Here is a 15,440-nt window from a genome sequence, read left to right as displayed (position 1 = left end):
ATGCTGCCAGAGGTCCCTAGGCTAGGAAGGATTGCTGGCACTCACGAGCTTTCTCAATCATGAGAATTGAAAAGAGTGCACATGATGCAATAAAACTTAAATGTGCCCCATATGATAATAATACTATTTGGTAAATCAATCGCTATCTTAAAATTATCTGAAGTTGTGTGACCTCCATCACAAAATGAAGATTAATATTTATTTTTGTAGGGTTGTTCTGAAGATATTAAAAAAAATCTTAGTGCATACCACATAGTACTTGAAAAAAAAAAACCTTAGTAGGAGTAATAATACTAGTAGAAACAGTAGCATTAATATATTTTTAATGCCATTAGAAAAATCATAAGAAGGTGAAACAAGCTGAGACCCAAGACATGACAGATTGATCAAGTCAACAAACAGTCGTGACAAGCTTCAGGATGATCCAGAAAAGTGAGTCAGTGAAGTCTGCCACTAAACAGAGCAGAGATCAATCTACAGAAAGCATCTTGGAGAAGAGCATCACTTTGAATTTGTCTGCCTACAGATCTGTGCTAAGACTCACAGCAGTGGAGGCCATTTGAAGAGATCACTATAAGAACTTTGAACTAGGTTCCTGAGAAGTGAGACCTGTGTTCACATGCCAGAAGTCTTTGGGTCCATTGAGGAACATTCAAGATTTTTGTTCACAAAGAGAAATCACTGTTTCTACATGTTTCTTCTTAACATGGATCAAAAAACACTGAGAAAACACTCTCAACATTGCAACAATGCCATCAGAACTGCAAGCAAACAGAAATTGAATATTTAAATTTCCTCATTGCTTGTCAGAGTCAGGCCAAACATGATCTGGATGCTTTTACTGCTTTGTCATTCTGGTGCTTTTAGAAGCCCAGTGTGCCCCAAGAATGAGTACTTGGAAGGATCAGATCCACATGGTTCTAAGCCTTTCTCTTAAGTTCTAGATTAATTCTCCAGGAAAATTCCATGACTACCATTCCCAAGGGCCAATCTGAGTGTGCACCAAGTTTGTGCACCATGTACTGCTACAATACATGGGATTTTTCTTACCACACTATAATGCAATTAACTTTCTGGTATCTATTTCCACTAGACTAAGTTCTCTGAGGGTAAAGTCTACTTTCTCTTTCCCACCTTTATGTTTCTAACATAGTGCCTGGCATTGATTGCTGGTTTCTATTTGCTAAATGAAAAGACAAATACTAGAGGCAAATATTAGAAGTATATATACAACAGAGGTTAATGGCAGCAAGGATTTCAAGAGGGAACAGAGGATGGGACAGACATTAGACTAGTGGTTAAGATGCCAGTTAAGAGGGCCACATCACACATCTGAGTTCCCTGGTTGAATACTTGGTTATGGCTTCTGACTCCAGCTACTTATTAATGCAGTCCCTGAGGGGCAGTAATGATAGTTAAAGTAATTGGGTTCCTGTCATTCACATGAGAGACCTGGATGGTGTTCCCAATTCTTTGTTTCAGCTTGGCTATTGTGGGCATTTGGAAAGTGGGAGCACCCTCTCTCTCTCTCTCTCTCTCTCAAATAAATAAAAACATAAATAAACAACAAACTAAAGATACCTATTGCAGCCAGTGCTGTGGCATAGTGGGTAAAGCTGCCACCTGCAGTGCCGGCATCCATATGCACACTGGTTTGAGCCCTGGTTACTCCACTTCCAATCCAGCTCTTTGTTGTGGCTTGGGAAAGTCTCTGGACCCCTGCACCCATGTGGGAGACCCAGAAGAAGCTCCTGGCTCTTGGCTTCAGATAAGCTCAGCTCTGGCCATTGCGGTCATTTGGGGAATGAACCAGAGGATGGAAACCCTCTCTCTCTCTCTCTCTCCCTGCCTCTCCTTCTCTCCATGTGTAACTCTGACTTTCAAGTAAGCGAACAAATCTTTTTTTTTTTTTTAAAGATACCTATTTAAAAAAAGAGGGAACAGAGGGATATATGTGACATAGAATAAAAGCCCAACTGACCCCCTTCCATATCTCTAAAACAGAGTTAATGATTCCAGAGACATTTGAGCCTACAAGTAGACATTCTACTTTTAAATTAGCATTTCACAATTCTGGTTGTGACTTTTGTACTTAGAATGCAACATTCAAAATCATAGCTACACTACCAGTCACCATGTACCCACTGGGAGATGAACTGGCCCAAGTGACAAGATGTTCCTGCAAAGAGGTACAACATCATTCACATTTAAAAATTTGGCACTTGAGGAACAGTATTTGGTGACAGCCAAAACTCCTTCAGAGGGAAAGTGGAGATTGAAGAAAAAAGCTGAGAGTGGAGGAGTGTGAATTCATATGCCTCATCTCCTTGGCTCAACAGAGCAAAGCAATGAAACAACACATATGCCACAATGATTAATGCCCTGGGACTTGGTGACATCACACTTGGGAGATCCAACAACCAGCACCTCATATTCTGGACGGATGGAAAGCCTGATGAAATGCTATGGAGATGAAGTGGGAAAAAAAAAGTCTAGTGAAATGATATGGAGATGAAGTGAATAAAAGTCCCCCCCCATATAATAAAGAGTTCAGTGATGACTCGATTAAGTACACTATGTTTCTAGACAAGTTTAGAGACATAAATTATTATGCTCATGCTTTAAAAATATGTTGATGTCTCCTAGTAGGAAGTGAAAGAAGGCAACATCCTCTCCACCAGGTCTACAAAAGCTTCAAACTCTGTTGGGGTCATGGGATTATGTAGTGGTAGGCAGGCTTCTGCAGGACAGGGATTGAGAACCCAGATAATTTGAGGAGACAGAAAGTACAAGCTTGAGCAGGTGGACCAGCAATACGCTATACTGACAGCAAATGTGGATGGGCCTGACTCTGGAAGGAGTTGGGTAAAAGCAGGAGATTCTGGTGAGTACTAAAAATGAGGCACATAAAGGCTTCTAGCCCTGGGTCACAGCCTACTGGCAAGATGCAAATACATTTATCTTCCTGGGAAAGAGCATGTTTTAAAACAATCGTGATGCTTTCAAGTTCCCCTAGATATTTTAGAAAGTCCACCTGAAATGAGGGTGAGGAAAGTTGCAAATTTCCATGTATTTGCACTATTTATGAAGGCAACAGCCACTGCTGGTCCATCCTACTCTCTGCAGCCCAATCAAGAAAATGTACAAGGGCATTTCAAAAAGTTCTTGGAACAATCGAATTAAAAGAGAAGTTTCTTTTGTGGGAAAAAAGTTTTTGAAATCCAGGCATAGTCTTTTCATAACGTTTTTCCATGGACATTTTGAACCCATAATATAATATAAATGAATTGGAAAAGTTCATGGACTCAAAATAAAAAGAAAATGTTAGAGATTAAACTCCAATACTCATCCCTTTGAAAACCTCTTAACCAGAACATTTTAGAGGTAAAGTTGAAAAGCTAGGTGACTCTCTGTAAAAATATGAATTCAGGCACACAATTAGTTTGTTTTAGAAAAATACTTGCTTTTACCAATATACTTCAAAAGAAAAAAAGCACAAATCTTTCCTTGAAGTTATTCTATCTACTCCAGTGCTTTGACAGAGCTACCCAACACCATGAGTTAGTCCTATATTCTTATTTGCTCTACGTTCCATCCCCACTCTTGCATCACTCAGATCTGAGATAACATCCATGTGTGCATCACTATTGCCAATGTGCTGCACTTTTTCTTTGTGACCGTACTTTCCAGTTTTTCCTTAATTATCTTAGTTTATTACAATTTGTAAAATATAGAGGAACTCATCACCACCCAAAACCATCATGAACATTTATCACAATCCATCTAGTGCTTTCTTAGTATTAATTTTAAGTAGATGAGATAATTATGCATACATAATTATGTATCCTTTCTTGTTACACTTAAAACACTATATTTTTAAGATTTTTATTTATTTACTTGAAACAGTTATAGGGAGAAGAAAGGGAGAGATGGAGGAGGGGGGAGGAAGAGACAGAGACAGAGAGACAAAGAGATCTTCTAGCCTCTGGCTTACTCTCCAAAACACTATCTTTAAACGCAATTTGTTTGTTACTTAAACCCTAACACTGTCCATCCATGATTATTTTCCTTTGTCACTAAGAACCCACTTAAGTCATAATTTTAATTGTAGAATGATGGACCATCTTATAACTGTACCACAAATTACCATTTACTACTAATTTAATGTTTTTAAATATTAAGTTGCTTTCAATATTTCATTGTTAGCAATAATTATGTGATGAAATGTGGGCATAATTCTTTGTCCACATAACTATTTTCATAGAATATATCTTTATATGAAAAAGTACTGGTTTGAAAAATAATGGATATTTAGCAATATCTATCAAGCAGTATCCATAAATTATTTGTAGAAAGGTTGTATATGAAATTATCCATCTTATAAAACTCCTGGGCCAGCGCCGCGGCTCAGTAGGCTAATCCTCTGCCTGCAGCACCGGCACCCTGGGTTCTAGTCCTGGTTGGGGCACCGGATTCTGTCCTGGTTGCTCCTCTTCCAGTCCAGCTCTCTGCTGTGGCCCGGGAGTGCAGTGGAGGATGGCCCAAGTGCTTGGGCCCTGCACCCGCCTGGGAGACCAAGAGAAGCACCTGGCTTCTGCCTTCGGATCAGCGTGGTGCGCTGGCTGCAGCACACCGGCCACAGCGGCCATTGGGGGGTGAACCAATGGAAAAGGAAGACCTTTCTCTGTCTCTCCCTCTCACTGTCAACTCTGCCTGTCAAAATAAATAAATAAATAAATAAACTCTTGATAACCTTGTTTATGGACCAGTTAAAATATTTGATAAAATGTGCTCTATGAAAACTGCTACCTAATTTTGGCTTTAAAATTTTTGAAAATTCACTTGCATTGTATTATACAAGAAGGGCTGCATATTTCATATTATGTTGATTTAGTTTACCACTTGTGTCTTGTTTTGTGATATTTTTACAGATGTGTATGAAAATAAGTTTTTTACATGTTATTTGTGTTTTCAATTCACTTGCAGAAAATTTTTTTACCCATAAATCTTTTCCTTGGTGGTTTCCTTACTTGCTTTGAAAATATTCTTTTCCATTAAAACATCAAATAAATATTCATCTAAATGTCTTCTAAGTTATTTTGGTTACTTATTTATATTTTATTATTTAAATCATATAGAATAAAATTGGTAATTATTTTTAGAGTAGGAGGTACTAAGATGAATTTTTAAATCCAAATAACCAGTTTTCCCAAGCAGCATTAGAAAACTACCCATACCCTTCCTTACTGATTTATGAAGCTTTATTTATGCTATTAAACTTTCCTACTCTGACTTTCAAATAAATAAATCTTAAAAAAGAAAAGAAAGAAATACAGCCAAGATGCAAACCCAAGTACTTTGATGTGGATTGTGGATAGCCCAACAGGCATCTTAACCAGTACACCCAATGCCCACCCTTATAGCTTTAACTGCTAACTAGTGCTATGCTATTTTTATCATTGTGGGTTTTTGCAACTCACTCGTGATTAAGAATCCTACTCTGAAAATAGGGTTTTATACTCAGATCTCTATTAAACCCCTTACTAGCTTCTAATAGCTAGTTTTGGCCTCTCTGTGACTCAATTTCCTGCTGTAACATGGGCATATTGATATGACTTCCTCCATCAGGTTGTTACAAAGATGAAACTAAGTACTTGTACAACCTCTCATTTTATAGAGAGAAACCAGATCAATCATGGCACAGAATGGGTGTTTGCAACTAAATGTGAAAGAATAACATAACAGGCAAATACAAATTCCAGTTACGCTGAAGTGGCTAAATTTCTCAGAACTATACCACTTCTAACTTGCTAGCCTCAATTTAGTCTCTCTCTGCTTGTCATAAACTGGTTTAATGGTTGTGAACATGGAGGAGAGTGTTCTAAGAAAACAAAATTCAACTTTGGGAGACAGCTGTTTTTCTAGGTAATAAAGAGCCACATCATTCATCTATTGGTTTCCTCTTTTGTGATTTTGTTACAGGTCCCTTTGGGTGAAAAAGTTTTTGAAATCCATACATAGATTTTTCATAACAATTTCCATGAATTTTTTGAACCCATCATGTAACATAAAAGAATTGGAACGCTAATGGACTTTATTAAAATAAACAGAAAATGTTAAAGACAGAGCAGTAACTGTGATTGTCCTTTGGATGAAGATTCACTGTCAAGGCTAAGACTTCCAGGAAGAGGCCACCTCTTCCTACCCATCTGCGCAGCTCCTTAGTCATTTCCAGATCCTTATCTATGAGTGTAAAACACAAAGGCAAGGTAGAAAACTGAACTATATGACTTCCTGGAAATTCTCTGTCCAGTGGGTACTGTCATTATAATGAAACATTACTCTGTTCCCATGAAGCAGTGAAGAAATCTATAGCCCATTTAAAAAATAAATTCCTCTGCTTTGGTTAGCTGTAGCTCTTTATAACAGTATTTTATCATCAATTAACATTTACATAGATTTTTAATCAGTTTTGACTTCAAAGCAAAGTTGAGTGGGAAGTGCAGAGCTCCCTACCCCAACATGTGTACAACCTCCCCCACTGTCAACACCCCCTACTAGAATCAGACATCTGTTGAAACTGATGAGTCTACAGTGACACCTCATTATCGCATAAAGTTAATAGTTGAAAGTTTACTCAGTGTTGTGAATTTTATATATTCTTGACAAATGTATGATGATATATATCCAAAATTATAATATCATGTGGAATAGTTTCATCGTCCAAAATATCATCTGTGGCCTACCTTTTCATCTCTTTTTGATATTCCCTGGTTTTTTTTTTTATTGCTTCCATAGTTTTCCCTTTACCATGGTGTTGTCAAATTGGAATTATACAGATAGCCTTTTCAGATTGGCCTCTTTAATTTGATATGCATGTGGATTTCCTTTATGTGTTTTTACAGTCTGATCACTCATTTCTTTTTAGCACTGAATAATATTCCTCTATAGGAATGCATCACATTTTTGTCTACCCATTCACCTATGGAAAAACATCTTGGTTATTTCCAATTTTAGCTATTACGAATAAAGCTGCTATAAACATCTGAAGTATGCTTTGGTATAGATATAAAATTCACACTTATCATCGAGATCCTTTTTTAAAAAAGATTTATTTTATTTATTTGAAAGTCAGAATTACACAGAGAGAGAAGGAGAGGCAGAGAGAGAGAGAGGTCTTCTGTTCGCTCGTTCACTCCCCAATTGGCCACAATGGCCAGAGCTGCGCAGATCCGAAGCCAGGAGCTTCTTCCGGGTCTCCTACATGGGTGCAGGGGCCCAAGGACTTGGACCACTTTCTACTGCTTTCCCAGGCCACAGCAGAGAGCCAGATAGGAAGTGGAGCAGCCTGGACTCAAACCGGTGCCCATATGGGATGCCAGCACGGCAAGCCACAGCTTTACCTGCTACACTACAGTGCCAGCTCCTAGCATTAAGATTTTTGCATCTTATTTACCATACAAGTTACCATACTCTTATGGGTATGTTCAGTTTTGTAAGAAGTTAGTAAGCTGCCTTTCAAAGTAACTGTACCATGTTGCATTTCCAAGAACAATTGATGAGAGCTCCCATTAGTCTATATCTTTACCACCATCTGATTTTTTTTTTCATTTTTTTGGATTTTCACCATTCTAATAGAAGTGTAGTGGCACCTCAGGGTTGGCTTAATCTGCAATTCCTAAGGATACGCGATGTTGAGCATTTTTCATAGTGTATTTGCATCTGTGTATTTTTGGTGAGATGTCTGTTCAGTATTTTTCACATTTACTGATCCAGTTGTTTGTGTTCCTATTGTTGAGTTTTAGGGGTTACTTGTATATTTTGGATAATCCCTTAAAACATATGTCCTTTGCAAATATTTTTCCCAATCGGTGACTTATCTTTTCATTTTCTTTTTTTTTTTTTTTTTTTTTTTTTTTTTTGACAGGCAGAGTGGACAGTGAGAGAGAGAGACAGAGAGAAAGGTCTTCCTTTTGCCGTTGGTTCACCCTCCAATGGCCGCCGCTGCAGCCGGCGCACCGCGCTGATCCGATGGCAGGAGCCAGGAGCCAGGTGCTTTTCCTGGTCTCCCATGGGGTGCAGGGCCCAAGCACCTGGGCCATCCTCCACTGCACTCCCTGGCCATAGCAGAGAGCTGGCCTGGAAGAGGGGCAACCGGGACAGAATCCGGCGCCCTGACCGGGACTAGAACCCGGTGTGCCGGCGCCGCAAGGTGGAGGATTAGCCTATTGAGCCACGGCGCCGGCCTCTTTTCATTTTCTTAATATTGTTACTCATCAATCAGAAGTTTTCAATTTTTTATGAATAAATTTTTGCCCTCCAAAATGCACAGACTTTTGAGTTCAACTTTTCTTGCTATTCCAGAATTGTGGTTAGAACTCTAACATCAGGATAAAGAAGTCAGAGAGCTGATAAAGACTGGAGCCAGCCACATTCTTCAAGGCTTTCAAAGGGACAGGGAAATGGCTTTGCTGCCTTCAGCTGTCACCCAGACTGTGCCCTATTCACTTCCAGTCAAGTCTAAAAGGAATATCGGGGTGGGAAAAGAGGCACAGATCATTAAAGGTGTGATGAGGTCATGGTATGGATAGGAATGGATAAGACTAAAGTTTTTTCTTCCACTCCCCAAGGACATATCTGTCACCGCTGAGCCAAATCCAAGGGCTGCCAAAAGAACCAGTCTTAAAGACTGAGAAGGGTGCCTGCAAGAAATGAAAGCCAGCGTTTCATTCCTAGTTTGACACTTGCACACTCACTAGCCTTGACAATCCACTCCTATACCTATGTGAACTAAGAGAAAAAGGGACCAGCCCTGGGGGCAATTCACATGGGTCCACAGGTCCAGCAAATTTGGAGAAAGTAGCCAGGTTTGTGACATCTTGACATTTTTCATTTACAGTGGTTGGCTGCTGTACCAGTGAACCTCAGCAGCGAAAGACTGGGAGGTTTGCATAGATGAGAACTTATGAAGCTGGAACTGCCGATGTGGCAGCTGATGTGACTGATCAACTCCTATGTAGATGCCTACCATACAGAGGGCCTCAGCCTGACAGTTCATGATAGAGGAACAGTCAAAAACTACAGAGGAAAGACAACTACTCTAAGAAATGTGAGCAAGGAATGGGTCCTTTTCTTTCTCTTTTATCTCTGCCCCAACTCACCCCAAACAGCAGAAGGCTACAGGAAGGAGAGAGAGATGGCAGCCTAGAGGCAGATATATTCCCAGGTTCCAGCCCCAAAACCTTGAGTCTGACCAATGAAGTGGGAGGGGGATGGCTTTAAACTGGATTGAGATTAGAGCTTCTATAACACAAAATTTGAGTTTATTTTTGTTTTTTAATAGGAAAATGGCCAAAATATAATGTGTCTGCCCAAGGAAAAGAGAAATTTGACAAAGTTTAAGAAACTGGAGAAATCGTTATTACTTTCATGTATATGCCCCTAGGCAAATCAGACTATTCAGTATACTCATTACTCAAAGTAAACTGAATAATCTGATATTGCCATTAGGAAGAAAACTCCACTAAAGTGAAAACATGTGAGAATTTAAGGAATAGGACATAAGTAGACACTTGATGTGCTGTTTTCATGTTGTGTCTTAATTATATATAGTGAATAATGACAGCACTCCATATAATATATTTACAGTATATCATAGCAGTAGATACATGAATTATAAACCTAGAAAAACCTGGATTCAAATCATGAGTATATGCTGGCCTACTGTTTACATAAATGGTCCCCAGTATTTTTTATTTTAAAGAAGGGGGTGGAATTTAATCTTTATTTACATTACACTGTAAGATACGAAATTCACAGAAATAAGAAACCCATTCAGAATCTTATGCTTTGTCATGATTAGATTGAGGCTATAAATTGGAAGTCACAATTGAAAATATGTTCTTATGGGGCTGGTCCGGTGGCACAATAGGTTAATCCTCCGCCTGCAGTGCCAGCATCCCATATGGGCGCCAGTTAAAGACCCAGCTGCTCCACGTCCGATCCAGCTCTGTGCTATGGCCTGGGAAAGCAGTAGAAGATGGTCCAGGTCCTTGGACCCCTGCACCCACGTGGGAGACCCAGAAGAAGCTCCTGACTCCTGGCTTCGGATCAGTGCAGTTCCAATTGTTGCAGCCATTTGGGAGTGAACTAATGAAAGGAAGACCTATCTTTCTGTCTCTCCTTCTCACTGTCTGTAACTCTACCTCTAAAATAAAATAAAATAAAATAAATCTTTAAAAAATGTTCTTCAAAAAATTTGAAACTTTATTTTTTTCAATATTATGCCATATGTTTTACTCCATATCAGTAACACTTTTCAGGAATTTGAGGTAATTAAAGAGAAATAACAAATTGATTATACACTCAAAATGAAGTAGAATAATAATATGATGGTGTGGTTCAAGTAATATTAAAAGGCCCAAGAGCGCAGTGGAGGATGGCACAAATCCTTGGGCCCTGCACCCGCATGGGAGACCAGGAGAAGCACCTGACTCCTGGCTTCGGATCAGCGCGATGCGCCATCGCAGCGCACCTGCCGCAGCGGCCATTGTGGGGTGAACCAACGGCAAAAGGAAGACCTTTCTCTCTGTCTCTCTCTCACTGTCCACTCTGCCTGTCCAAAAAAAAAAAAAAGGCCATTACAAATCATCAATGATGTCTTATGTCATGAAAGCTTAATTGGCTGGGCAGAATTTGAAGCAGCCTTTTCAAAGTGGGATAAATATTGCTAGCTAGGGAGGCTGAAGCTATATATCATGCTCGGAGTGTAGAAATGTAATCAGAGTAGGAATACAGAGGGTGGAATGAGAATTTTATAAAGACCTTATCCCACAAGTTATCAAATCCTTTTGCAAATATCATATTATACCCTAAGAACATAACTATGAGGTATTTATTTTCTCATTTTCATTAATGAAACCTATTGAAGCATAATGAAATTAAATGGTTTTTACTAGATCATTCACTGTGCATGGTACATGGAAAGTCAAATCCAGATTATTTTGGCTTCTAATTTTATTTTTTGTATCTATATGACATTCTTAGGGTTCTCTGGCTTTAAATAGGAATAAATACGTGATGTAATAAAATTACTTCAACTTAAAATAAATCATGAGGTATTTGATACCTCTGTGATCTTTCAGATTGCACATGGAAAATGGCCATAATGCCTCTGAACACGGCTGCCGCAGGGATAAATCATGAATTGTGACACAGCAGGTGATAGGTGCTAGAAAAATGATGGCTAGTATTTTCAGCATTTTTTTTTTCATCATTTGTGCATTATTACCATCTATTTTTGTGGGACTTCTTTGTTTTTGTTTTTGTTTTTTTTTTTTTTTTGGTTTGTTTTGTTTCTTACTGAGATGTTACCAGCAATATCCAGAAACATAAGAGTATAACAGTACTGGTAAAATATATATTTAAGTTTTGGCTTTTGGGAAAAAAATACTAAAAAATATAAGTCAAGGTAAGCAAAATCCTTGTTTCTTCCCTTTTTTTTTTTTTTTTTTTTTTTTTTTTGGCCATTTTTCTCCTCATTTACTACTGCTTCCATAGAGGGTGGGTGGCAGATATGAACAAATCACTCAGTTTGCTGCATTTTACTTTGTTCTCTTGAGGATTTCCTCAGAATGGATTTCCTGAGGAAAGCCAACTAAATCATTGGCTTAAATACTATTAGTGGATCAATTGCAATTTCAATTCATTGTATCATCTGGGTTGCTCATTACCATTCTGGGGTTAAAAAAATACAACTGGTAACAGCAATAAAGTGGTCTCCTGTTCTTCCTATTCATCTTCTGGTCAAGGATCTACCTGTGCACACTGACCCTGGGCCCTCAGATCCAAGAGCTAGCCTCCAGGTCGGTAACAGCTGAGCTCAGTCTATGACCACCTTCCTGGCAAAAAGGACATCAGTGGCATCCTCCTTCTCTCTCACAAAAGCTAACAGCAAGTCACTAGAGGTAAGATCCAGGAGCACCTTCCAGGAGATTACATACTTTCGAGATCTACTGTGCAGTCTGGTCTCATAGACTCCAGAAGTGTGCCTGATAAAAGTCTCCTGAAGATAGTCCCTGATCTCTATTGTCCAGTCTCAAGTGGAACTCTGACCTGATCTGAATTAGAGGGAATGCTTTGTGATATCCTCAAAACTTACCTTTGGACAGGTAACCTATTTGATTAAGTTTCAGCTGCCCAAGATCAAGTTCTGATCCCCTATCTTACAGAAAACATAAAAGCAACTTGTTGCCCTTTCTATAACAACAAAGAGAAATACCCCCATTCAATCAAAATGTTTATTGATCATTTGTTCTCTGCATATGATACCAAGATGAAAAGATAGGGCTCTTGTCCTTACAAAATAATAAATTCTCTCCTCTCTCTCTCTCTCTCTCTCTCTCTCTCTCTCTCTTTCTCAATTCCATGAGCTGCCTTACTCAGTCTTCAGCATAACAATAATAATATCAAGTGCTTAACCTATTTAAATGTGATTTCTCAACAGCTTCTTCGTTTCTCTTTTGTCTAAGAACCTTCAACTGTCTCAATAAGTCTCTTGGTTTGTTTTTTTTTTTTTTTTTTTTTTTTTTTTTTTTTTTTTTTTTTAGCTTGTCCTTGTTTTGATGTCATACTCTCAGGTTTATTAAGCTTTTTTATTATCAGAAGTGTCTACAATTCAACACTGGCCTTAATGAAGACATCCCCCCAGTAAATCCATTGACTGTATGTTATAAGATAAAAACACAAGAGACTTAGTATCAACAAGTAGAAGTACAAAATATTTAGAAAAGAAAACTCCTAAGGGTCAATCTTCATTAAACACTTGGATAAAGAATTTCCGGAAAGAATCCATCAATATTTTACTTATCTGAACATACAACAATTTGTTCTCTTCCTTCCTTCCCCCTAGATCAAAGAAAATAATCCATAATGAGAATCAAGCCACACATTTCATACTCACACTCACCATAGAACTGTACTTGGCAAACTGCAGCCAGCTACTCCTCCTGGTCTCCACGCCAGATCATACAAGGTTTCCTCTAGTCGGCTTTAGTCTGAATTTGCAGCCTCCTGCAATGCAACAGGACACCAACATACTGAAAAAGAAAGTCACTCTTACCCTGATTCCTACTCCCCATCTCATGTTTCCTGAAGTGAGTGCTCATCTATTTATTTCAGGACATGGACTGTCCAGTATCAAATTGTCACAAATAGAGAAAGGGGCGAAAAAAACCAACAACCACAAAAAAAATCAGTGATACCTTTCTGATTCTCAAGCCCTTTGCAAATAGTGAAATCACTTGTGCAATGAATCATGTAGAGAAAGAAGCCATTTCTTCTCTGGAATGGCTCTAACTAAATGTTTTACATGTGACTCTTATGTGGACTATAAACTTCAAGAGCTCTAAATGCCGCTTACTAAAATCTAACTACAGTTTTTATTTCACTTGCTTTTGTTTTCAGGTAAATAATAAATGCTGTTCAGTTGAAAGGAATTTCTTCTATAATTTTTATTTTAAAGAAAACCTCAGCCTTACTTTTGGCTTCATGCTGTCCCACTAAAGCTAGACTTCCCTGATTTTTTTTCTTGAAGCAGAATAGACTTCATCTATATGGCCTATCTTTTTAACAGAGTACCAAGCTGGTTTTCGTCTGCATGACATTCATTTCCAGGCCCTAGAAACAATTTATAGCGAGAGCAAATTTGCCACTTGGACAGCTACTAGCACATAAATATGTATCGTGGAAAATTTTCCACATGCACTGAAAACCTCCTAGTCTGCTATGGAAAACAAGTCACTTTGGAACTGTGGAAAATAGGAGCTGTGCTTGCCTGTAAGGCAAGATCTGCCACCGATAGTCACTCTAGCTACTCAGATCTCTAACTGGCTCTCCCTGTATTGCTTTAAGATATTTATTGTGTGTGATCAGCTGAAAGTCAATATTGTAACCGCAAAAAGAAAAAAAAAAAACTTCTTTGCCTGAATTGTCCCTAAAGGATATCCATTCTGAATAGAAAATACATCTTTTCCTCTCCAAAGTACATTTGAATTGCTTAATTGTTGAATTTATAAAAAGGAAAACTGTTTTGAAAATAACAACAAAAGTACCGAAAACCACTGTAGCCTTGGCTAACCATATGTAAAACAGAACTTCTTTAGTTGCCATCATCAAACATAAAAAATGAGGGAAGAAATCATAATAATTGAAGGTTTTGCCTGTATAAAACGAATCTGACTTGTCCTTCAGGCTCTTCCTGACAGAACTCTATTTTGCTGCCAATACTCTCCAAGGTTCAGTACTATGTAGCATAAATCACATAAAATTGAGGAGCCAGTGACTTTGAAACATCCTCCTGAATGCCTCTATGTCACTCTACCTTCTCTCCAAGATCAGCTCGACAAGTCCTACGGAGGAGTCTGCCCAGTTACTTTCCCCATAGCTGGCCAGGCACCTTCAACCCTCTATGCTCCAGCCCTTCTAAGAGTCATTAGTATCCACCCAGGCTTCCTTGTCCTAGAGAACTCTCAGAGGCCTTACAGAAATCCCTCTAGCATTTGCTTTATCCCTACCTGTCCCGTAGTGCTGCAGCTGGCTGGAAGAAGGCAGAAAGAGCTGTGCAACTGCCCATGAGAGATTCTGTCCCTGCCTGGAGCTGGGGGAGGGCATGGAGCAGGCAGCTGGAGGAAGAGAAGGCGGAGGAATTCATGTGCCACTGCAAACATGATACAGTGCCAACAAAAACACCATTCTTCTACCCAAGAATTTCAAAGTACTTTGCAAACATTAACTCATGCGCCCAAGGAGTCATGGAACAATTAGTCCATTTTTACATTCTTAAACCAACCACTGCAGGCAACCATTAGGAAAGGGATTCAGTGCCATGTTTCCTTATTCCATAACTATTTGTTGAGCACCTACTATGTGCTGGGCCCTGGACTTAGAGGAGCACCTACAGGGCTCTCACACTATTCAATGTGCTTTAGCTTGCACTGTCAGAGGACCAGACTACTTACTCTACTTATGGCACTTATTTACACTTTATTTTTGCCCAAATTGTTTAGTTGAATGTGCTCTATTCTTCAGAATCACCCATAACATGCTAAGTGCTGAGCAAACACACAAAAGGAAATATCTTAAATTGCCAATAAATCTCATTAGAATTATAGGAACTGGGAAATATCAATTCAAAGTGCTCCATTTTAAGATGCCATAAATACAGCATTAGTGTGAGCAGTCTTTGACTCTTTTACTGTTTGTGGAATTGCTAGGGGACAAGGAGAGTGAATCTTATAAGTAGTGCACGTCGACTGTTGACGAACAGGTTTTTTTTCTTCATATATTTTGTTGAACTCATTATTTAATGTAGGATTAATCTTATGAGTATAAAGTTAACTGAAATAGATCTTTGTAAAAAAAAAAAAAAGAATGGGTGGAAG

The 15,440-nt window shown here is 38.7% G+C and overlaps 1 protein-coding gene across 1 annotated transcript in view; it reads right to left on the bottom strand.

The window, feature by feature from the left end:
• The window catches only part of CYTIP (cytohesin 1 interacting protein), a 74,666-nt gene extending 59,955 nt beyond the window's left edge, over positions 1 to 14,711 (bottom strand). The window contains exons 1-2 of the mRNA XM_008258600.4: positions 14,574 to 14,711; positions 12,968 to 13,071 (exon numbers count right to left, since the gene is read on the bottom strand). Of these exons, the coding sequence (XP_008256822.1) occupies positions 12,968 to 12,970 (3 nt within the window). The 5' untranslated portion in view covers positions 12,971 to 13,071; positions 14,574 to 14,711. The remainder of the gene's footprint in view (positions 1 to 12,967; positions 13,072 to 14,573) is intronic.
• Positions 14,712 to 15,440: the final 729 nt, after the last annotated feature.

This window comes from Oryctolagus cuniculus, chromosome 3, assembly GCF_964237555.1.
Source record: "Oryctolagus cuniculus chromosome 3, mOryCun1.1, whole genome shotgun sequence".
NCBI classification, from domain to species: domain Eukaryota; kingdom Metazoa; phylum Chordata; class Mammalia; order Lagomorpha; family Leporidae; genus Oryctolagus; species Oryctolagus cuniculus.
The sequence above is the reverse complement of the archived record's forward strand: the minus strand, read 5'-3'. Positions and strand labels throughout refer to the sequence as shown.